Source organism: Acinonyx jubatus, chromosome B1 (assembly GCF_027475565.1).
Source record: "Acinonyx jubatus isolate Ajub_Pintada_27869175 chromosome B1, VMU_Ajub_asm_v1.0, whole genome shotgun sequence".
Lineage (NCBI taxonomy): Eukaryota > Metazoa > Chordata > Mammalia > Carnivora > Felidae > Acinonyx > Acinonyx jubatus.
In genome coordinates this window covers 41916170-41939851 of record NC_069382.1, presented here as the reverse complement: position 1 = coordinate 41939851, position 23682 = coordinate 41916170, and the positions used below count along the sequence as shown (strand labels likewise).

Here is a 23682-nt window from a genome sequence, read left to right as displayed (position 1 = left end):
AATTAGAGTGGTACCTTTGTTATAAAAATCAGATCATCATATTCCTAGTCTCTTTCTGGATTTTTAAAAATGATCATTTGTCTATTTTTCCACCAATACCATATTGTCTTAATAACTGTAGTTTTATAACATATAATCAGCAATGGTTGTATGAACCCTACAACTCCTTCTTCAGACTAATTTAGGTATCTTAAGTTCTCTGCATTTCTGTTTTAAAATAAGCTTGTCAATTTCAACAAAAAATTCTTGGATTTCTATTAGTTTTTGATTTAAATCCCTAGGTCAATTTGAGGGAAATTGACATTTTAACAATACTGAGTCATCTTATCCGTGAAATGGATAGACATGTGTGGTAATGTAAGCAATAAAAAGAACTACTGTTGTACTCCATATTGATGGATCTCAAAAACTAGGTTGAGCAAAAGAAGCCCGAAACAAAAGAACATTTATTTCATGATGCCATTTTTGTGAAGCTAAAGTGTAGCTAAAGGTAAGCCAAAGTATTAATTACATTTGGTAGGGAGGTAATGCCTGGAAGCTTGCTGGGGAAAACTTCCTGAGTAATAAAAACATTCTGTACCTTGTACAGGATAATAATTATGCAGGTATGTGACACATGCATACTTCATATATATGCATACATATGCATATGCACATATAATATGTATAAAAACTATATATGAATGTGTATATATGTATATATACAAATAAATATTCTAATTTTTTTATCACATTTATTTATTTTTGAGAGACAGAGAGAGACAGAGCACAAATGGGGGAGGGAGAAAGAGACAAGACACAGAATGTGAAGCAGGCTCCAGGCCTCGAGCTGTCAGCACAGAGCCCAATGTGTGGCTTGAACTCACCTACTGTGAAATCATCACCTGAGCTGAAGTCAGACACGCTCAACCGACTGAGCCACCCAGGCGCCCCAATAAATATTCTGTATATACATATGTGTATATGTACATATAACTTCATCAAGGCACCTAAGATTTGTACACTCAGTATGAAACCATTACACAAAATAAAATGTTATTAATTTTGAAAAGGCAATAACCAAAAGAGATTAAAAATATTTTAGTTTCAAGTATTAAAAATAAAAATGATCAGATTGTTTTCTCTTTTATGTTTCAAACCCATATGTGCCAGAAAATCTAACCCTAAAAAGTACAAAGTACAGAATATCATGCCAAAAATTAATGTATGAGCATTAATATGAAGCATCAAAATATTCTCCAGGTGAAATAGATATGAATTTAAGGGATTCATTATTTAGGATGAAATAAAATTTTACTAACCTTATATAATAAACCTGAAATCATATGTACTTAACTAAATACTTATAAAATATACAAAGCAAACACTGAAAGAGCTATTAGCTCAAATACATTGTATTTGAATAAGTAATTTTTCAGAGCAAAATTTAGAAGATTTGAACAATATTAGTAAGCTTTATCTAAAAGACACAAATATAGAATCTTGATTCCTAAAGTTAGAAACTAGAAGATTTTACAAAAGCATAAGTAGCAGGCACATTTATAGAAAGTAATCACATATTTCGCAATAAAGAAAGTCTCAATATCTACTTGCCTGCAAATTGTTTCAGTCTAGTGATTGGCACGTGAGAAGCCTTAATAAATGTCAGCTACTGTTAATATTATTTTACAATTGCCCTAAGCAGGTATTATTTGCAAAAAGAAACTTGTCTGCTTAGTTGTAATTTTTTTCCTAAAATATTTTTTAAGACTCCAATGTTAAATGTAATTTTCCTTCTATTACTTTATTTTCAAAACAGAAGTAATCATAACAATATTCTGTAGGAAATTCTCACACTCCCTTCCATACATTTTTCAAATTTTTCAGACTGGTCTGTTATGGACTAAATTGTGACCCCCTAAAATTCATATGTTGGAGCCCTAACCCCATGTGACTATATCGGGAGAGCTAACCTTTATGGAGATAATTTAAGATTAAAGGAGATCATAAGTGTGAATCCCTAATTAGATAGTGTTCTTATAAAAAGAGGAAGTGACACCAGAGATACCGATCTTTGTACATACGCAGAGGAAAAGACATGCAAAAAGGCAGCCATGGAAGAAACCTCACCAGAAACTAACCCTGCTGGTATTTTGATCTTGGACTTCTAATCTTCAGACCTACGAGAAAATAAATTTGTTATTAAGTCACCTACATCTGTGGTATTTTGTAATAGTCAGCCTGAGCTGACTACTTGAAGTCCAATGTGAGACTGTCATAACAGGAGTGTAAAGAAAGGTCATCTCAAAAACTAAACCATGTATCTGATCCTATCACACAATGAAAGGAAAGGTTAAAATATATGCAGACAGAGGTGGGGAAAATACATGTATTAAAAAGAGAATAGAGTAACAGTTGCATGGGAAGGGGAGAAAAGACTGCTTTCACACACATGACTAAAGTGAAATTTGTGGAAATCATGTTTTTCATCTTACCGAGCTATGAAAGATAACAGGGAACAGGACAGATACAGAATAAGAAACGGTTGTAAAGATACATTGATTGAATAATTGCTAGACCCTTTTCTACAATATCCCCAAAACAAGAAAAACAAGAAAATCTTATAAAACAAGAAAATTTACAGTAATAATATAATGTACTGTTATTTTTTATAAATCTTATTATTTAAATTCTTGACATTTAGCAAAATCCTTCCATTTCTTCTCCATTATCTCTCCCCCTCCCTTTTTCTCTCTGAACATGGGTGGCACATTCATCTGTGGTAATTTGTTAAAAGGAACATCTGTCAATGTGTATACAAGGGGTAGGAACTTAGGGCTAGTAACATGAAAATTTAACTGTCACCCAGACTTGAAGGAAAGGGCAATGCCATTTTACTAGGGTCACAGACAGAAGGTAGATGTCTCCACTGAAGGATCCAGACAGTTATAGGCACCCTGGCAATGATGGTAATAAATACCTTGCTCTTTTCTCAGCCTGTTCCCCTCTTTAGAACAAATCAAGGTAAAAGAAACCCTTTAACATAATTCATTGGTATCACCTCCTGGGCTAGAGAGCAAGGTGGAACATGCTGGAAAGTTGATTTAGAGAGACAAACAGAAGATACCAAAATCTATTCCTAGAAACCAATCTTGAAGTATATTCAACAAAATGCTGTTAGATATATCTGAAAGGATAGTGTGATTTTTGGATTTTTCTCAAGCTTCATACATTTTAGTACGGTCAAAATATACTATAATAAGCATCTTACATTTGCAAAAACAAAAATAATAAAGATATTTTAGTTTTGAAAATAAAGTTTAAACACTTGGTAAGTCAGCATTCTTATTATCAGTCATTATTTACCCTAATTTAATGGATTAATTTATGATTTTTTAAATGTATGAAAGATTCACCTAAAATATCATCCCCAAATAATTAAAATATAAGTGAACATAACCGCTTAATAATTTGACACTGTATGTTTGTATCTAAAGATCTTATTTTGTGAATATAAATATGACTATAACTATTGTTATTATAATTAATAAGTTACTGAGGCAATATTTTTCTTATATTAATAATGGTACCTTAACACATTACCAACATAGATGGCACATCTGTGGTTATCATATTAGATGATGCTATTCAATTTTATTGACTATTTTTAATAATTACATTGTTTCCTAGGTAAATGGATTATCTTCTGAAACGTACATGTATGTTCTTTTTTCCAGCATCCCAGAACCATAAGTCTGGAATCATTTGCAGTTATTATAGCTCAATTACTGAGCCTTAGTATGGGAATAGCTTATGATGACATTAACAAATGCCAGTGCTCAGGAGCTGTCTGCATAATGAACCCAGAAGCAATGTAAGATGCTTTACTTTTACATGCTTTACATACATAGTTTATATAAAAATAAGTCTGGTGTACTTAGTTTAAGAAAGTCTAGGCTGCTAAAATAATTCATAATGGTCAAATATAAGCTGTGTCCAATGATTCCCAAGTCAAAATATGCATTCCAATGCCCACACTGCATATCTACCTCACTGTCACTTGTATCCTGATATGACAATTGCTTTGTCATGTGCTCTAACTCTAGATTTATCGCTATGCCATTTGCGCAATTTTATAATCTAATGCATAGTTTGGTGAGCCAAATATAGGCTTGAGATCACTGTACAAGAATGATTTATTAGTTTGGACTTATCTGCATGTGTCCCTTTCATTCTGCCCTCACTTAGCCTGAACTCTTGGCATCTCCTGATTTCAAAGATGCTGTTAATCAGCTTTTTCCTTTTCACTAGAGAAGGCCTTTTTGCAGTATGCTTCCCAAGCCTCAAAGGCATAGTGAATTTGTTGTTATCATCATTATTCTTAGAGTACAATGGTGAGATTTTATAGAATTAGGGCCATGTAGGTGATTTAGGGAAACCATCATCCAGTGACTAGAGCCAGCCTCTTATCTTTCTGAAGGACAATTCTCATAACCATTTTCTCCTTCTCATATGTCTTAGAAAATCAAGCCCCATTGCTGACAGCGGCAAAATTGATAACATCACAATCTCTCCATTCCCTAACTTCTGCTTCCACAATCATTTCCTAGGAAATGATTACTCAAATTTTTATCTCAGGCTCTGATTTGGCAGGCACTCATGAAAACAGTTGTCCCAGAAGGGGCTATAGAAGAGCATTATCAACAATAGTCAAATTATGTGAAGAGTCCAAATATCTATTGACTAATGAATGGATAAAGAATATGTGGTATATATACACAGTGATATACACACACACACACACAATGGAATGTAATTCAGCAAACAAAAAGAATAAAATCTTGCCATTTGCAACTATGTGTATGGAGCTAGAATGTATTATGCCACATGAAATAAATCAGTCAGAGAAAGACAAATACCATATGATTTCACTCATATGTGGAATTTAATAAACAAAACAGATGGCCATAGGGGAAAAAATAGAGGCAAACCATAAAACAGACTCTTAACTATAGAGAACAAACTGAGGTTTGCTGGAGGAGTGGTGAGTAGGGGAGGGGGGTGGATAAAATGGTGATGGGTGTTATGGAGGGCACTTGTGAGCACTGGATATTATATGTGCATGATGAATCACTAAATTCTAACCCTGAAAACAATATTACATTATATGCTAAGTAACTAGAATTTAAATAAAAATTTGTAACAAAAAATAAGAAGGGACTATAGAAAACAAGGCTTTTTGAAATGATTGTGAACCTGGAACAATCCATGATTTGATGACAACAAGGATACCTTTAACGGGTATAGAGAGGTATAACAGTTATGCAGAGAGAGGGCACTGCAGATCCATGCTGTGATGCAACATGTTTGTTCTTTTGCACTTAAGATCATTAAGACACGATAAAAAATAAAGATATTCATGATAGATTAGATTAGTTCCATGTGGAATTTCAGATAAGTACCATAGAAGATATGTAGTGCCATCCCCTAGAGTTCTTTGCAGCAGAACCCTTGTGGAGTTGAGCATGCATACAGAAACCAGTAAGTGAGTATGTTACTAAAATTGATTATATCACAATAATTTGGGTATTTGCACGTCTATATAATTAAATAGTGGGCCTATTAATCTGTCTAATGACCAAAATAGCATATCTGGTAGCTAACTAAAAATATCCAGACAGTGTAAGTAAATAATATGAGTAGAAATCCCAGAGCTCCATGTCACCTATATCTATTGCACCAATATTTCTCAATCATTTCACATCAATGGCACATGGGGGTTCCCTAAAACTGTCTGTAAACGAAGAAAAACCTGTCTTATTTCAATTCAAGAACAGGGCCTTTCAATATGTTAGGTGGAATCCTTTTTTGAAAAAAAAAATCACTATGCATACTATTCTCCAATTAGATTAAGACCCTCAGAGTGAGCATATTTGCATAAAATACATTTAGCTTTCTATTTTGTATTAGAGACGTGCCACAGGTTGGGATCTACATGGCCTCAGCAATGGCAAATAGTATTTGGTCAAGGATATGGATACCACAAGCTTGGACATTTAGAGACAAGAAAGTGTGGGGAAGAGGAAAGCAAGTAAGCACAAAGTATGCAGATCTTTATATCTATCTTAGGTTCAAGTCCCACAAGAAGCACTCAATGACCAAGTCAACACTTTAAAATTCGTGAATGCCAATCAGCTTCTTCCCTAGGCAAAAGAGGCCCTAAAATAAAGGTAATCACCTCTTTAGTGGGGCAGCCTTCGAGCACTTCATTGGAACACCAGCTCCCTGACCCTCTAAGGACAAACACATTAAATCTTCTGTACACTTCTTTGTGGTCCCAGCAGATTGGAGACACAATTCCTATCTCAATACAACAGACTTATGTTGATTTTTCCTCATTCTCTTTCTCTTGATTCCTACTCCTTTAATCCTGTTTCCTAGTGTCATGTCTCAAATTTCCTGCAATCAAGTTCATGCCTTTTTGTTTTTGTTTTTCTGGTTCATCTTAAAGACAGATGATATTGTATGTACTTCATATTGATAATGCTGAACATTGCCCATTAAATATTTATCTTTGATTGCATTATGGTTTTTAAAATAATGATATATTGCTTGTGATACCAGCTGCAATGATTATTATGATTTACAATGGTGAGGAAACGATAGGAACGACTAGAAGATCTGAACTATTAATAGCTCCTTGGAGCCTCCACCTCCTACTAAATATTGTTAAAGCATTTTTTGTTCAATTTTGAAAGTAGTTTATTTTGTTGAGATGCCTGAATTATTCTCATCATGGGTAGAATTCTTCAAAATGCAGCGTTTCTTCCATTTTTTTTCCTGCAGGGAAATTATTAGGTGTAAATAGATTGGTATTTACTATTCTTTCTAATTGCACCTCTTTATATGACTATAAAATTTCCAATTTTTTTGTGACAAGTGTATAGAAATTTTATTGATTACATTGAATTTGTTTACTAAAGATTTGCTAAATTAATTTATTAGTTCTGGGATTTTAATTTAGCTTTATTAGAATTTTATACATGTATAATCATATATTATATATACAATTTTACATTTTTTAAAATATTTATATTTTTTTCAATTCCTATTTTTTGCCTTAAAACAGTGATAAGGACCTCTAATACAATGTAACATAGAAAGGGAACATGTGGCTATTTTTGTCGTGCTTCTAATTTAAGGGCAAAATCTTTCATCTTTCACCATTAAATAGGTTAACTGAAAGTTTTTCATAGAGGCTTTTAATCAGACTGAGGAAGTTGGTTTTTTAGCCTTTGTTTGACAGAGTTCCAATCATGAATAGATTTCATTATATATTAAGATGTTTATGTGTTATTGTTGATTTTACTTTTTTCAGTTGATATGTTTCAGTTGATACATTTTATTGATCTTCAATTGTTGCAATAACTTGTCTTCCTAGGATGAACCACATTTTGATACGATGCATAATCCCTTTTATGCATTTGTCCTACTTGTTGCTGGATTTGTCTCCTAACACATGTCACTATATTTATGAAGAATATTGGGCTTTAGGTTGTTTTCTCTTGTAATTATTTTGACTTGTTTCATTATCAGGGTAACATTAGACTCATAAAATTTCCTAAAAGTAATTTGGCAAAATTGATATTAATTCTTCACAAGTTATCTGATAGAAATTCACCAGTGAAGCCATATGGAATTAGAATTCTCTTTTTGGAAAGTTATTTAATAATTAATTTTTAAGAGATGAGGATCTTTATATTCAGATTTTAAAAAATATTTCCTTGAAATTAGTCATAAGTTTCTATAATCATTTGTTTTTAAAAAGTTAATTTATTTTTAAATGCAGTATAGCTAACATACAGTATTCTATTAGTATCAAGTTTACAATTTAGTGATTCATCACTTCTGTATAACACTCAGTGCTCATCATGAAAGAACACTCTTTAATCCCCATCACCTATTTCACTGACCCCTCCACCCAACCCACTTCCCCTCTGTAACCATCAGTTTATTCTCGATAGTTAAGAGTTTGTTTTTTGGTTTGTCTCTCTCTCTCTTTTTTTCCCTTTGCTCATTTGTTTGTTTCTGAAATTTTACATCTGAGTGAAATCATATGGCATTTGTCCTTCTCTGACTTATTTCAGTTAGGATAATATACTCTAGCTCCATCTATGCCATTGCAAATGGCAAGATTTCACTCTTTTCTATGGCCAAATAATATTCCATTGTATAACTATACCACATCTTCTTTGTCCATTCATCAATTAAGGGGAATTTGGTCTGCTTCCATTATTTGGATATTGCTGCTGTAAATTTAGGGGTGCATTGTGTCTTTGAATTAGTGTTTTTGTATTTTGGGGAGTAAATAGTAGTGCAATTACTGGATCATAGGGTAGCTCTAGTTTAAACTTCCTGAGGAATCTCTATACTGTTTTCCTCAGCGGCTGCACCAGTTTGTATTGCCACTAAAACTGCAAGAGTTCCTTTTTCTCCATATTGTCACCAACACTTATTGTGTCTTGTGTTTTTGATTTTAGCCATTCTGACAGGTGTGAGATGATACTTTGCTGTGGCTTTGATTTTCATTTTCCTGATAATGAGTGATGTATCTTTTCATGTATCTGTTGGTCATCTGGATATCTTTGTCAGAGATATGGCTGTCCATGTCTTCTGCTGATTTTTAATTGGGTTATTTGTTTTATGGGTGTTGAATATTTTAAGTTCCTTATATATTACAGATACTAACCCTTTCATTGGATATGTCATTTGCAAATATCCTCTCCCATTCTGTAGGTTGCCTTTTAATTTTGTTGATTGTTTCCTTTGCATGATCATTTTATTTTGAAATAGTCCCAATAGTTTATTTTTGCTTTTATTTCATTTGTCTCAGAGACATATCTAGAAAAATGTTGCTATGGCTGATATCAGAGACATTTCTGCCTTTGTTGTTTTCTAGAATTGTTATAGTTTCAGGTATCACATTGAAATCCTGAATCCATTTTGAGTTTATTTTTGTGTATGGTGTGAGAAAATGGTCTGAGTTCATTCTTTGACATGTTGCTGTCCAGTTTTCCCAGCACCATTTGTTGAAGAGACTGTCTTTTTCCCATTGGATATTCTTCTCTCCTTTGTAAAAGATTAATTGACCATACAATTGTGGGTTTATTTCTGGTTTTCCATTCTGTTCTATATTTCTATGAATCTATTTTTGTGCTAGTACCATACTGTTTTGATGATTACAGGTTTGTAATATAACTTGAAGTCTGCACTTGTGCTGCCTCCAGCTTTCCCTTTGTTTTTCAAACTTGCTTTGGCTATTTGGGGTCTTTTGTGGTTCCATAAAAATTTTAGGATTGTTTGTTCTAGTTCTGTGAAAAATGTTGGTATTTTGATAGAAATTGCATTAAATGTGTAGATTGCATTAGCTAGTCTAAACATTTTAACAAAATTTGTTTTTCTAATCCATGAGCATGGAATGTCTTTCTATTTCTTTGTGTCATCTTCACTTTCTTTCGTCAATGTTTTATAATTTTTAGAGTACACGTATTTTACCACTTTGGTTAGGTTTATTTCTAGGTATTCAATTATAAAGTGCAATTGGAATTGGGACTATTACTTTTTTTTTCTTTTTTTAATATGAGCTTTATAATCAAATTGGTTTCCATACAACACCCAGTGCTCATCCCAACAGGTGCCCTCCTCAATACTCATCACCCACCCACCCCTCCCTCCCACCCCCCATCAACCCTCAGTTTGTTCTCAGTTTTTAAGAGTCTCTTATTGTTTGGTTCCCTCCCTCTCTAACCTTTTTTTTTTATCTACCCCTGCCCCATGGTGTTCTGTTAAGTTTCTCAGGATCCACATAAGAGTGAAAACATATGGTATCTGTCTTTCTCTGTATGGCTTATTTCACTTAGCATAAAACCCTCCAGTTCCATCCACGTTGCTACAAAAGGCCATATTTCATTCTTTCTCATTGCCACGTAGTATTCCATTGTGTATATAAACCACAATTTCTTTATCCATTCATCAGTTGATGGACATTTAGGCTCTTTCCATAATTTGGCTATTGTTGAAAGTGCTGCTCTAAATACTGGGGTACAAGCACCCCTATGCATCAGCACTCCTGTATTCCTTGGGTAAATTCCTAACAGTGTTATTGCTGGGTCATAGGGTAGATCTATTTTCAATTTTTTGAGGAACCTCCACACTGTTTTCCAGAGTGGCTGCACCAGTTTGCATTCCCACCAACAGTGCAAGAGGGTTCCCATTTTTCCATATCCTCTCCAGCATCGATAGTCTCCTGATTTGTTCATTTTAGCCACTCTGACAGGGATGAGATGGTATCTGAGTGTGGTTTTGATTTGTATTTCCCTGATGAGGAGCGACGTTGAGCATCTTTTCATGTGCCTGTTGGCCATCCAGATGTCTTCTTTAGAGAAGTGTCTATTCATGTTTCTGCCCATTTCTTCACTGGATTATTTGTTTTTCAGGTGTGGAGTTTAGTGAGTTCTTTATAGATTTTGGATACTAGCCCTTTGTTCGATATGTCATTTGCAAATATCTTTTCCCATTCCATTGGTTGCCTTTTAGTTTTGTTGATTGTTTCCTTTGCAGTGCAAAAGCTTTTTATTTTCATGAGGTCCCAATAGTTCATTTTTGCTTTTACTTCCCTTGCCTTTGAGGATGTGTCAAGTAAGAAATTTCTGTGGCTGAGGACAGAGAGGTTTTTTACTGCTTTCTCTCTAAGGTTTTGATGGTTTTATTTCTCACATTCAGGTGCTTCATCCATTTTGAGTTTATTTTTGTGAATGGTGTAAGAAAGTGGTCTAGTTTTATTCTTCTGCATGTTGCTGTCTGGTTCTCCCAGCACCATTTGTTAAAGAGACTGCCTTTTTCCATTGGATATTCTTTACTGCTTTGTCAAAGATTAATTGGGCATACTTTTGTGGGTCCAACTCTGGAGTCTCTATTCTATTCCATTGGTCTTTGTGTCTGTTTTTGTGCCATGGTACATATGGTACATATATGTCTTTGTACTAGAGGCTAAAGTCTGGGGTTGTGATGCCTCCTGCTTTGGTCTTCTTTAATATTACTTAGGGTATTCGGGGTCTTTTGTGGTTCCATACAAATCTTAGGATTGCTTGTTCCAGCTTCGAGATGAATGCTGGTGCAATTTTCATTGGGATTACATTGAATGTGTAGATAGCTTTGGGTTGTATTGACATTTTAACAATATTTATTCTTCCAATCGATGAGCACAGAATGTTTTTCCATTTCTTTATATCTTCTTCAATTTCCTTCATAAGCTTTCTATAGTTTTCAGCATACAGATCTTTTACATCTTTGGTTAGGTTTATTCCTAGCTATTTTATGACTCTTGGTGCAATTGTGAATGGGATCAGTTTCTTTGTTTGTCCTTCTGTTGCTTCATTATTAGTGTATAAGAATGCAACTGATTTCTGTACACTAATTTTGTATCCTGCGACTTTGCTGAATTCATGTATCAGTTCTAGTAGACTTTTGGTGGAGTCTTTAGGGTTTTCCATGTATACTATCATGTCATCTGCAAAAAGTGAAAGCTTAACTTCATCTTTGCCAATTTTGATGCCTTTGATTTCCTTTTGTTGTCTGATTGCTGACGCTAGAACTTCCAACACTATGTTAAACGCAGTGAGAGTGGACATCCCTGTCGTGTTCCCGATCTCAGGGAGAAAGCTCTGTTTTTCCTCACTGAGGATGATGTTAGCTGTGGGCTTTTCATAAATGGCTTTTATGATGTTTAAGTATGTTCCTTCTATACCGACTTTCTTGAGGGTTTTTGCTAAGAAAGACTGCTGAATTTTGTCAAATGCTTTTTCTGCATAGATTGACAAGATCATATGGTTCTTTGCTTTTCTTTTATTAATGTGATGTATCACATTGATTGATTTCCAAATGTTGAACCAGCCCTGCAGCCCAGGGATGAATCCCACTTGATCATGGTGAATAATTCTTTTTATGCTGTTTCATTCGATTTGCTAGTATCTTGTTGAGAATTTTTGCATCCATATTCATCAGGGATATTGGCCTGTAGTTTTCTTTTTTTACTGGGTCTATACCTGGTTTAGGAATCAAAGTAAAGCTGGCTTCATAGAATGAGTCTGGAAGTTCTCCTTCTCTTTCTATTTTTTGGAAAGGCTTGAGGAGGATAAGTAATATCTCTGCTTTAAATGTCTGGTAGAATTCCCCTGGGAAGCCATCTGGTCCTGGACTCTTATTTGTTGGGAGATTTTTGATGACTGATTCAATTTTTTCGCTGGTTATGGGTCTGTTCAAGTTTTCTATTTCTTCTTGTTTGAGTTTTGGAAGTGTGTGGTGCTTAGGAATTGGTCCATTTCTTCCAGGTTGTCCAGTTTGTTGGCATATACTTTTTCATAGTATTCCTTGATAACTGCTTGTATTTCTGAAGGATTGGTTGTAATAATTCCATATTCATTCATGGTTTTATCTATTTGGGTCATCTCCCTTTTCTTTTTGAGAAGGCTGGCTAGAGGTTTATCAATTTTGTTTATTTTTCAAAACACCAACTCTTGGTTTCATTGATCTGCTCTACAGGTTTTTTTAGATTCTATATTGTTTATTTCTGCTCTGATCTTTATTATTTCTCCTCTTCTGCTGGGTTTGGGGTGCCTTTGGTGTTCTGCTTCTATTTTCTTTAGGTGTGCTGTTAGATTTTGTATTTGGGATTTTTCTTGTTTCTTGAGATAGGCCTGAATTGCAATGTATTTTCCTCTCAGGACTGCCTTCACTGCGTCCCAAAGCGTTTGGATTGTTGTATTTTCATTTTCGTTTATTTCCATATAATTTTTAATTTCTTCTCTAAATTCCTGGTTGACCCATTCATTCTTTAAAAGGGTGTTCTTTAACCTCCATGCTTTTGGAGGTTTTCCAGACCTTTTCCTGTGGTTGATTTCAAGTTTCATAGCATTGTGGTCCGGAAGCATGCATGGTATGATTTCAATTCTTGTACACTTATGAAGGGCTGTTTTGTGACCCAGTATGTGATCTATCCTGGAGAATGTTCCATGTGCACTCGAGAAGAAAGTATATTCTGTTGCTTTGGGATGCAGAGTTCTAAATATATCTGTCAAGTCCATCTGATCCAATGTATCATTGAGGGCCCTTGTTACTTTATTGACCGTGTGTCTAGATGATCTATCCATTTCTGTAAGTGGAGTGTTAAAGTCCCCTGCAATTTACTACATTCTTATCAATAAGGTTGCTTATGTTTGTGAGTAATTGTTTTATATATTTGGGGGCTCCTGTATTCGGCGCATAGACATTTATAATTGTTAGCTCTTCCTGGTGGATAGACCCTGTGATTATTATATAATGCCCTTCTTCATCTCTTGTTACAGCCTTTAATTTAAAGTCTAGTTTGTCTGATATAAGTATGGCTACTCCAGCTTTCTTTTGACTTCCAGTGGCATGATAAATAGTTTTCCATCCCCTCACTCTCAATCTGAAGGTGTCCTCAGGTCTAAAATGAGTCTCTTGTAGACAGCAAATAGATGGGTCTTGTTTTTTTATCCATTCGGATACCCTACGTCTTTAGGTTGGAGCATTTAGGGCATGTACATTCATATTATTTTTCAAAGATGTGGGTTTAGAGACATTGTGTTATCTATAGTTTTCATGCTTGTAGTGATGCTCTGGTATTTTGTGGTCCTTGCAACATTTCACTCACAGAGTCCCCGTTAGGATCTCTTGTAGGGCTGGTTTAGTGGTGATGAATTCCTTCAGTTTTTGTTTGTTTGGGAAAACCTTTATCTCTCCTTCCTTCTGACAGACAGACTTGCTGAATAAAGGATTCTTTGCTGCATATTTTTTCTGTTCATCACATTGAAGATTTCCTGCCATTCCTTTCTGGCCTGCCAAGTTTCAGTAGATCAGTCTGCCACTAGTCTTATGGATCTCCCTTTGTAGGTTAGAGCCTGTTTTTCCCTAGCTGCTTTCGGAATTTTCTCTTTATCCTTGTATTTTGCCAGTTTCACTATGATATGTCGTGCAGAAGATTGCTTCAAGTTATGTTTGAAGGGAGTTCTCTGTGCCTCTTGGATTTCCATGCCTGTTTCCTTCCCCAGATCAGGGATGTTCTCAGCTATGATTTGTTCAAGTACACCTTCAGCCCCTTTCTCTCTCTCTTCTTCTTCTGGATTTCCTATGATAGGGGTATTGTTCCATTTGATTGCATCACTAGTTCTCTAATTCTCCCCTCATACTCCTGGATTTTTTTATCTCTCTTTTTCTCAGCTTCCTCTTTTTCCATAATTTTATCTTCTAATTCACCTATTCTCTTCTCTGCCTCTTCGATCCGTGCTATGGCCCCCTCCATTTTATTTTGAACCTCATTTCTAGCATTTTTCAGCTCCTTATAACTATTTCTTAGCCCCTTGATATCTGTAGCAATAGATTCTCTACTTTCCTCTATGCTTTTTTCAAGCCCAGCGATTAATTTTATGACTATTATTCTAAATTCCTGTTCAGTTATATTGCTTAAATCGTTTTTGATCAATTCATTAGCTGTCACTACTTCCTGGAGTTTCTTTTGAGGAGAGTTCTTCCATTTCGTCATTTCCGGTAGTCCCTGCAGTGGCTCCAAACTGCAGGGCACTTCCCCTGTGCTGTCCAGAGTAACTTGTGTTGGTGGGCGGGGCCACAGTCAGACCCCAGCCCACTGCTGGGGTCACAGTCAGATTGGTGTGTACCTTATCTTCCCTTCTCCCAGGGGCAGGACTCACTGTGGAGTAGTGTGGCCCATGTCTGGGCTACTTGCACACTGCCAGGCTTGTGGTGCTGCTTCTATGGGATCTGGTGTATTAGCTGGGGTGGATCCGTAAGGTGTACAGGGGTGGAAGGCGTAGGCTTAGCTCGCTTTGCCATTGGTGGTCCCATGCAGGAGGGGACCTGCAGCCCCAGGAGTGAGGCCGACCCGGCAGAGGGATGGATCCACAGAAGCACAGTGTTGGGTGTATGGGGATTCATTTTCCTCTATGTGGATCCCCTGGTGGTTTCTTTTCTCAGAGCCTCTTTCCTGTGGGCAGCTCTCAACCACCATTTATGTCCTTCCTAACCTCTCTGGTGTGACTTATTCTCTATATTTATTTGTGGAGTTTATTCTGCCAGGCTTTGGATTGATCTCTGGTTTCTTAATGGGATGTGAGTGATATCTAGTTGTAAACATGGGATGGAGTGAGCTTAGGGTCCTCCTACTTTGCCATCTTCACAAACCTAAATTCCACTTATTTTTTTTTAAGTCACTGGGATCTCTAGTGATATTACTTCATGTCTCATATAATTTGTTATTTTATTTTCTCTTTTTTTTTCTCAATCTCTCTAACTTGGGCTTTATCAAATTAATTGATTTTTAAGGCTATATTTTAATTTTATTGACTCTTTATCATCACTTGTCCAATTTCTTTTCTTAACTTTATGCGTACTTTGGGGTAAACTAGATTTTTTTTGTTTATTTTAATTTATTTTGAGAAAGACTGAGAGAGAGAGAGAATGTGAGCAGAGGAGGGGTGGAGAGAGAGAGGGGCAGAGAGAATTCACAGGCTCTGTGATCATAGCAATGTGAGGCTGAATCTCACGACCATGAGATCATGACCTGAACTAAAATCAAGAGTCCGTTGCTAAACTGACTGAGCCATCCAGGTGCCCCTCCCCTAGATTTTTAATGTGAAAACTCAAATATTTTATTTTAAACTTTTTTTCTTTTTGTGTAAGCCCTTTAAAGCTGTACATTTCAGTCTAACCACAGCTTCTATTGCATATCATACATGTTGATATTTTGTGTTTCTTTTTCATTTAGTTAAAATATTTTCATTTTCTTTGTAATTCCTTTTGTCTAGCAGATTGTTTTAGAAGTATTTCAGTTGATTTTCAAATATTCGTGGATCATCTAGATGCCTTTTTATTATTTATTTCTGATTTAATATTTATTGTTTTTGGATGTACATATTTTGAAATTTATTGAGACTTATTTAATGATAGTAATTATTTTTATCTTTTGTTTTCCATTTTTGCTTGATTATCTCTATGCTCTACAAACTTCACAGTAAGAGAATGTGTTGAAGTGTTGTATTTGTTTTTAGTTACTAATTGAAGTGCCTCTAATAATTTCCTCAATGTTATATTAGAAGACAGATTTTATTAACTTTGTTTCTAATGACTGTTGCTTCTTCTAAAAAATGCAAATATTGAACACATGTTTTGCTTATGGATTAAGCAAAAGATGATCTATTCTAGTACCATCCACCTCAATGTAATGAGAACATTGCATCCTGCTGTCAATGCTTTGCAATATTGTGGTAAGAAAATGAATGTTTGAAATGTCATTAAAACAGCAATATCCTGATTGATATCTGTATTATTGGGATGGAATCTGTTTTTAGATTTAAATGTAAGTTCAGAAACCCCGAAGTAATAACAGCTTAAATTAAGGATAAGTTATTTTTATTTTGGGAAATTAGAATTCTATTAATTGCATGACATTTCACAGTATAATTTTACATTGATTTCTACACAGTGACTTTCATATCCAGGATCATCTCATAGTTCATAATGGAAGCTTTCACTACAATAGTTAACCAAAATTATAGTCACCAATAGAATAAAAACCTGGCTGTCAACATTACTTTCTATAACTTAAATTTATGGTTTTGTTTTAGGCCAATTATCTGACCTTTATATAGATGTTATACTAACTTTACAAAAGGCTAAGAAATGTAGACACTACACAAGGAAGCCTTGTATTTGACTGAAAACCAGAAGCTCAATTATCAAGGCAAAATGAGAGAATGGAGAATGAGAACATCCAGCAAGTGTTTGCTAAGACTCAAGCTTCAAATTAATTGTCTAGTTGGATATAATTATGACTGATATTTTCTTTCTAATGTCAACACTAATTTATACCCAGAAGTGTATCCCTTATAAACGAGTTCACACATAGTAAACACATCTTACATTGCCTAGTTTTTAGTAATGTTCTATCCTTTCTCCTTTTGGTTTTTGGTATTTAGATAGAAATCGTCAGAATTTTTGGCAATGTAATAATAAATCAATTATTTGTGGTTATTCTAATGGTAGAGTATGTTCAATAGGGTGTGACCTCCAAAAAATTTAAAAACCCTAATTTTTCCATGATCCTCATGTAAATAATATTTCCCTGTGATAGTCCAAAGGACTAGGGTTTGAGTCTATTGTTGTAAAATCCAATAAGTTCATATTAGCTATATCTGTCATCAAATTATAAATCTTTATGAATATAACTTTTTCATGTATTAATACTATTCAGAATAATAAAAGTCATAGTGCAACATCAACAAAAGAATGTACTATTTACAACAGAGAGTTTATTCCATGGACTCATTTATTTAAATATATATATATATATATATATATATATATATATGTGCTATATATGTGCTAGAGAACAAAATAGTTGGAATGCCTTTTCTCTGGAGCTAAAAAACTAGTAGGGGAAGACAATGAGTAAATAATTAAATAAATAATAGTTTGGTTGTTGATAAATATTAAAGAATAATAAGTGTCACTAAAAGAATAAAGATGTAAGGGGGTGGTATTTTAGATGTGGGTTTAGAAATGTTATCTCTGAGTAAAAATTTGGTATTGGACTCTTGAGTTTAGGTGATATATTAGGGCTGTAGGCACCAATATCTGAGCTGTCAGGTATAGGTGTTATTCAAAATACGTACTTCAGGATTACCTATGAATAAATATAGACAAAGAAGTGAAAAGCTCAATTTCTTTTGTTAATACAGGATATTATAATATTTAGGGACCATGAAAGGAAAAGGAAGCAACAAATGAAACAGAGTATTTTGTGAGGTAGGAAATGTAAGAGAAAACAATGTCATGAGTGAGTGTAATATAAGAACCAATAAAATTCCATCATTTATTGCTAACTAAATATTTAATATAAATTCTTGCACAATTGACTTCCCTTGTACAGAAAATAAAATTTTGACACTAACAAAATTGAGCATTTTGACTGTTGTGGAATACTATTAAATAGCTTTATTCCAAGTCTAGGCAATTTATGAAGTAATACTTAACATAAAAATTTGAAGTTTGACATATGTTTAGTCATTCCAGTGGTGTGAAGATCTTTAGTAACTGCAGCATGGAGGATTTTGCAAATTTTATTTCAAATCCAAAGTCCCAATGTCTTCAAAATCAGCCACACTTAGATCCATCATACAAATCTGTGGTTTGTGGTAATGGACAAGTGGAACAAGGAGAACAGTGTGACTGTGGGAGTGCAGAGGTTAGTACTACTTTGGAAGATATGCGTGAAAAATTATAAATAAATTTTTATACTGCCATTTTCCCTAGGGAATCAAAATCACTTTTCTGAAAAAAAGTTAAAAAGGCATATAGAAATTTTAATAAACTGATAAGTGCACTTATATATCAGTATATGGATTCAGTGGTTCATAGATTATCCTTACAGATGATTTTCAAGATCATTAATTCTGTAACTATGTTGACCTAGGTTTTCACTTTCCCTCTTGAATGTGTTCTTCCCTAGTATAGGAATACCTCAGAGCTTTGTGGGTTTTGTTCTAGACAACCAGAACAAAGTGAATATCACAATAAAGTAAATAAAATGATTCTTTCTGTTTCCCAGTACATACAATTATAAGCTTATATTATCCTATAGTCTACTAAGTGTGAAATAGAATTATGTCTGAAAAAACAAGGTACGTGTCTTAAAAATACCTTATCACTGAAGAATGCTTTCAGCAAGTCATAATCTCGCCGTAATGCTGATGGCTGCTGACTGATGAAGGTGGTGGTTGTTGAAGGTTGGAGTGTCTGTGGCAGTTTCTAAAATAAGATGGCAATGAAACTGCCTGCATTCATTGGCTCTTTTATGAATAGTTTCTCTGTAAGCATGTGGTGGTGTTTGAAAGCATTTTACCCCCAGTAGAACTTCTTTCATATTGGGGTCAATCATCTCAAACTTTGCTGCTGTTTAATCAACTAAAAGTATATAATCTAAATCTTTGGTTGTCATTTTAATAATCTTCACAGCATCTTCAGTGGGAATAAATTCCATCTCAAGAAACCACTTTCTTTGCTTAGCCATTAGAAGTAACTCCTCATCTGTCGAAGTTTTATCGTGAGATTTCAGTGATTCAGTCACATCTTCAGGCTTCATTGCCAATTATAGTTTTCTTTCTATTTCCATCACATGTGTAATTACTTCCTACACTGAAGCCTTGACCCCCTCAAAGCTATTCATGAAAATTGGAATCAACTTGTTCCAAACTCCTGTTAGTGTTGGTATTTTGACCTTTTCCCATAAATCATGAATGCTTTTTATGGCATCTAGTATAGTGAGTCCTTTCCAGAAAGTTTTCAACTTACTTTGGTCAGGTCTGTTAGAAAAATCACTATCTATCGCAATTATAGACTTTAATCAATGGGCTAGAAAATGGATGTTGTGTTAGTAATCATAAAACAACATTAGTCTCCTTGTACCTCCCCATCAGAACTCTTGGGTCACCAGGAACATTGTCAATGAGCAGTAATATTTTGAAAGGATTCTTTTTTCTGAGCTGTGTTTCTCAACAGTGGTCTTAAAATATTAACTAAGCCATGTTGTAAACAGATGTGCTGTCATCCAGACTTTGTTGTTCCATTTATCGAGCACAGGCAGAGTAGATTTAGCATAATTTTTAAGAGCCCTAGAATTTTTGAAATGGTAAATGAGTATTGCCTTCAACTAAATGTCATAGCTGCATTAGCCCCCAACAAGAGTCACCCTGTCCTTTGAAGCTTTGAAGCCAGATATTACCTTCTCCTCCCTATCTATGAAAATGACATCTTTCAATGGAAGGCTATTTTGTCTACATTGAAAATGTGTTGTTTAGTGTAGCCACCGTCATTAATTATCTTAGCTACATCTAAATAACTTGCTACAGCTTCTACATCACCACTTGCTACTTAACTTTGCACTTTTATGTGATGGATACAGATTCTTTCCTTAAACCTCATGAACCAAACTCTGCTAGCTTCAGACTTTTCTGCAGCCTCCTTATCTCTCTCAGCCTTCATAAAATTGAAGAGAATTAGGGCCTTCCTGTGGGTGAGACATTGGCTTAAGGGAATGTTATGGTTGGTTTGATCTTCTATCCAGACAACTAAAACTTTCTCTATATTAACAATAATGCCATTTTGCTTTCTTATCATCCATGCATTCATTGATTTTTAATTTCCTTCAAGAACTTTTCTTTTGCATTCACTACTTGACTAACTTTTTGGTGTAAGAGGCCTAGCTTTGGCCTCTCTCAGCTTTCAACATGCCTTCCTCCCTAAGCTTAATCCTTTCTAGCTTTTGATTTAAAGTGAGAAACATTTGACTATTCCTTTCACCTGAATTAGGCCAACTAATAATCCTGTAATTTCAATGTTGTGTCTCAGGGAATAGGGATGCCTGAAAAGAAGGAGCGAGGGGAGCAGTTCATCAGTGGAACAGTCAAAACATAATTAAGTTTATTGTCTCATATGGACAATGGTTCATGACACTCTCCAAAATCACAATAGTAACCTCAAATGCCACTGAAAACAGATCTCCATAACAAATATAATAATGAATTACCAAAATGTGACACAGAGACTGTTGGAAAAATGATGCTGGTAGATTTGCTCAATTTAAGGTTGCCACCTTCAATTTGTAAAAACAAATAAACAAACAAAAGTGATGTTTGCAAAGTACAATGAAATGAAGCACGATAAAATAAGGTAATGCCCACATTTCTTCCAAGCTTAATATCTGCTGGCATTCAGGAAAATAGGTAGAAAGTTTTCACAATTCAACAGAAAATGAGGCATGCTTGTGGCTTTGAATATTTTAATGCAGGTAAATATTTAAGTAAAAAAATGTTTGGCTCATTCACAATCAACAAATGCATGTTCTCCAACCCACAAAAATCTTAGATAAAGCTGCTTGATTGGAGGGAGGTGGGAAGACTAGAGATAAAAGGAATGCACTAAGAGAGAGAGATTGTGAGACTCATAATGGGTGTATGGATGTGAGGAAATCAATACATAAAAGGAGTTCAGTGTTCCCTACAGCAATAGCTGAGGTCATGAATGTGTACTGTCCCCAATAAGAAAGTGAACTTTTAGATACCTAGTTGGATGACGTGCTTTTAAGAAATTATTTTCCAGTACCCACTTGTGTTTTTCTTGTTTGGGTCTAAATGGAAACACTTTGAAAATTTTTAGTAAAAATTGACAATTGTGTATCTTAGTTCTATTAATTATAATATAAGTGAGCCAGTTCCTGTGATATAACTTTACTCTCTGGAATCCCGTATGGGTAGCAATAACAATAACATTGATTAGGCAGAATAGTTCTGGAAAATAGTTCAAATTTAGTTTGCCCTAATAAGTATTTGACTATAACTCATATTAAGACTACTGAAATCCATGACTTATTTTTGTGTAACTTATTGAAATTTTTGCCCAATTAACCCTATTTCAAATCCCTGACAATTTAAAAAGTGTGTGTGTGTGTGTGTGTGTGTGTGTAAGCATTGTCTCTCCAATCTTCTCTATTCTTATCTGTTGCTTTAAGTGTAATAATAGAATTTTTATAAACAAAATCACATGGATGAATCATAACATTAATCAAGGCATAATAAGATATGGATGAATCATAATTTCAGTCATATTTAGAAATATTATTTTTTAACTCTTTGCCTTTAGAGAAGAAAAGTAAGTTAAACTTTGAACATCCCATAAAAGTTATAGGCTTATTAAAACACAATAGATTCATAAAGGCTGATTAGGAACTAGTCACTATAATGAAACTGATAAATCATAGTTTCCATTTATTTTATGTATTGTATTTAACTATCTGTTTGTCTACAAGAGCCAGAGAGCTTGATGTTTTGGCTTTGGTGGACTCAGAGTTTCAGAAAAATCCTACTACAGTATAGTCAAAACTACTCTAGGGATAGAAAGAGTATACAGAATAGCAGAGTAGTAACCAATAAATATGTGTTAAGTAAATAAATAAGTGGCTCTATTTTTTTATGTTTGCCAACATGTAATTTAAGCACCTATCTGTATATTAGATAATACTCTGTCACCATTAAAATATCTATCTAGTGTGAGTAAAAGTTGGAAGGTACTTCAGAGCATTTGATTTTCCTTTCAGGATTGTGCTGCTAACTTAAACTCATGTTGTGATCATACCACATGTACATTAACAGTTGGTTCAACTTGTGATATTGGTGAATGCTGTAAAAATTGTCAAGTAAGTTCCTTTTAAATTTTTCTGAACAAAGTCATCTTTTTTATTCTATTCATATGTTCACATTCTGCTTTATTCAATATTATTTACTTCATTTCATCAGTATTTGGCAAAAGGAGAAATATGTAGACCTTCCTCTGATGAATGTGATCTCCCTGAATATTGCAATGGATCATCTGCAACATGTCAAGATAACTTTTTTATTCAGAATGGGCATCCATGTGGAGAGAATCAATGGCTTTGTCTGAATGGAAGTTGTATAAGTGGGATAAAACAGTGTGTGGATTTATTTGGTGAAGGTATTTATTATAATTTTATTTCTCTTATATGTGTTCTTCTGGAAACCAAAAAGAAGTAGATTTTGATACATAATTGTGATTTAAAAAATAATGTAAGGGCCTCCTGGGTGGCTCAGTTGGTTAAGTGTCCGACTTTGGCTCAGGTCATGATCTCACAGTTTGTGAGTTTGAGCCCAGCATTGCGCTCTGTGCTGACAGCTCGGAGCCTGGAGCTGGCTTCAGATTCTGTGTCTCCCTCTTTCTGCTCCTCCCCCACTCACACTCCATCTCTCTCAAAAATAAACATTAAAAATTTTTTTAAAAATAATGCGATTTTTAGTGTATATATATATACACACACACATACATATATGTGTGTATATATATATATATATATATATATCTTAAAGGATTATAGAAAAAAGTTAAGGAATGCTGTAAAAAAATATCAGACAAGTTGTCTGGAATTAAAGGTATGAATTATTTCCACAAAATAATGAGGGAAAAGATTCAAAGTCTATGGGCTCTTCATTTGAGAAGGAAAAAAGCAGACTGAATATAAGTTACACTTCCCTCTCTCACTCCATATCCATAGTTTTCTTAGTAAATATAAAATACATACATATGGCTGTGGACATTAGAGGATCATAAATATAAATTGGCATGAATAGAATTTAAATCACACATGCAGATACACACAGCCAGATACACACATTCACACCTGGGAACTACAAGGATAGTTTATGAAAATCACAAAAGGGAGTAATGAGGATCCAGTAACTATCAAATAATTGAAAGATGATGTGCACTGAGTACACATGGTACTAAATATACATGGAATCATTTGCTGAAGAAGATGGAGACAGCAGCAATGGCAGCAGCATTTACGTCTATATCAGAAGTAAAAGAGTGATTGACAGAGGAAATATTTAGGATATTCATATAAATAGCCAAGAGGCTCAACCTTTTCTCAACTGTAATGGGTAATTGCCTACTTTAATTTCTGTGTAAAAAGGAGTTACAAAGTAATGATCAACTCCAAAAATGGACATACAATGACATAGAATGACTATTGGTTTGAAGAAA

At 34.5% G+C, this 23682-nt stretch overlaps 1 protein-coding gene across 2 annotated transcripts in view; it reads left to right on the top strand.

Annotated features, from left to right (window-relative positions):
* The window catches only part of ADAM2 (ADAM metallopeptidase domain 2), a 134443-nt gene that overhangs the window by 64592 nt on the left and 46169 nt on the right, over positions 1-23682 (top strand). For both annotated transcript variants that reach the window (XM_015076050.3, XM_053216556.1), the window contains 4 exons: positions 3717-3853; positions 18136-18316; positions 22223-22321; positions 22422-22617. In XM_015076050.3, the coding sequence (XP_014931536.1) occupies positions 3717-3853; positions 18136-18316; positions 22223-22321; positions 22422-22617 (613 nt within the window). The remainder of the gene's footprint in view (positions 1-3716; positions 3854-18135; positions 18317-22222; positions 22322-22421; positions 22618-23682) is intronic.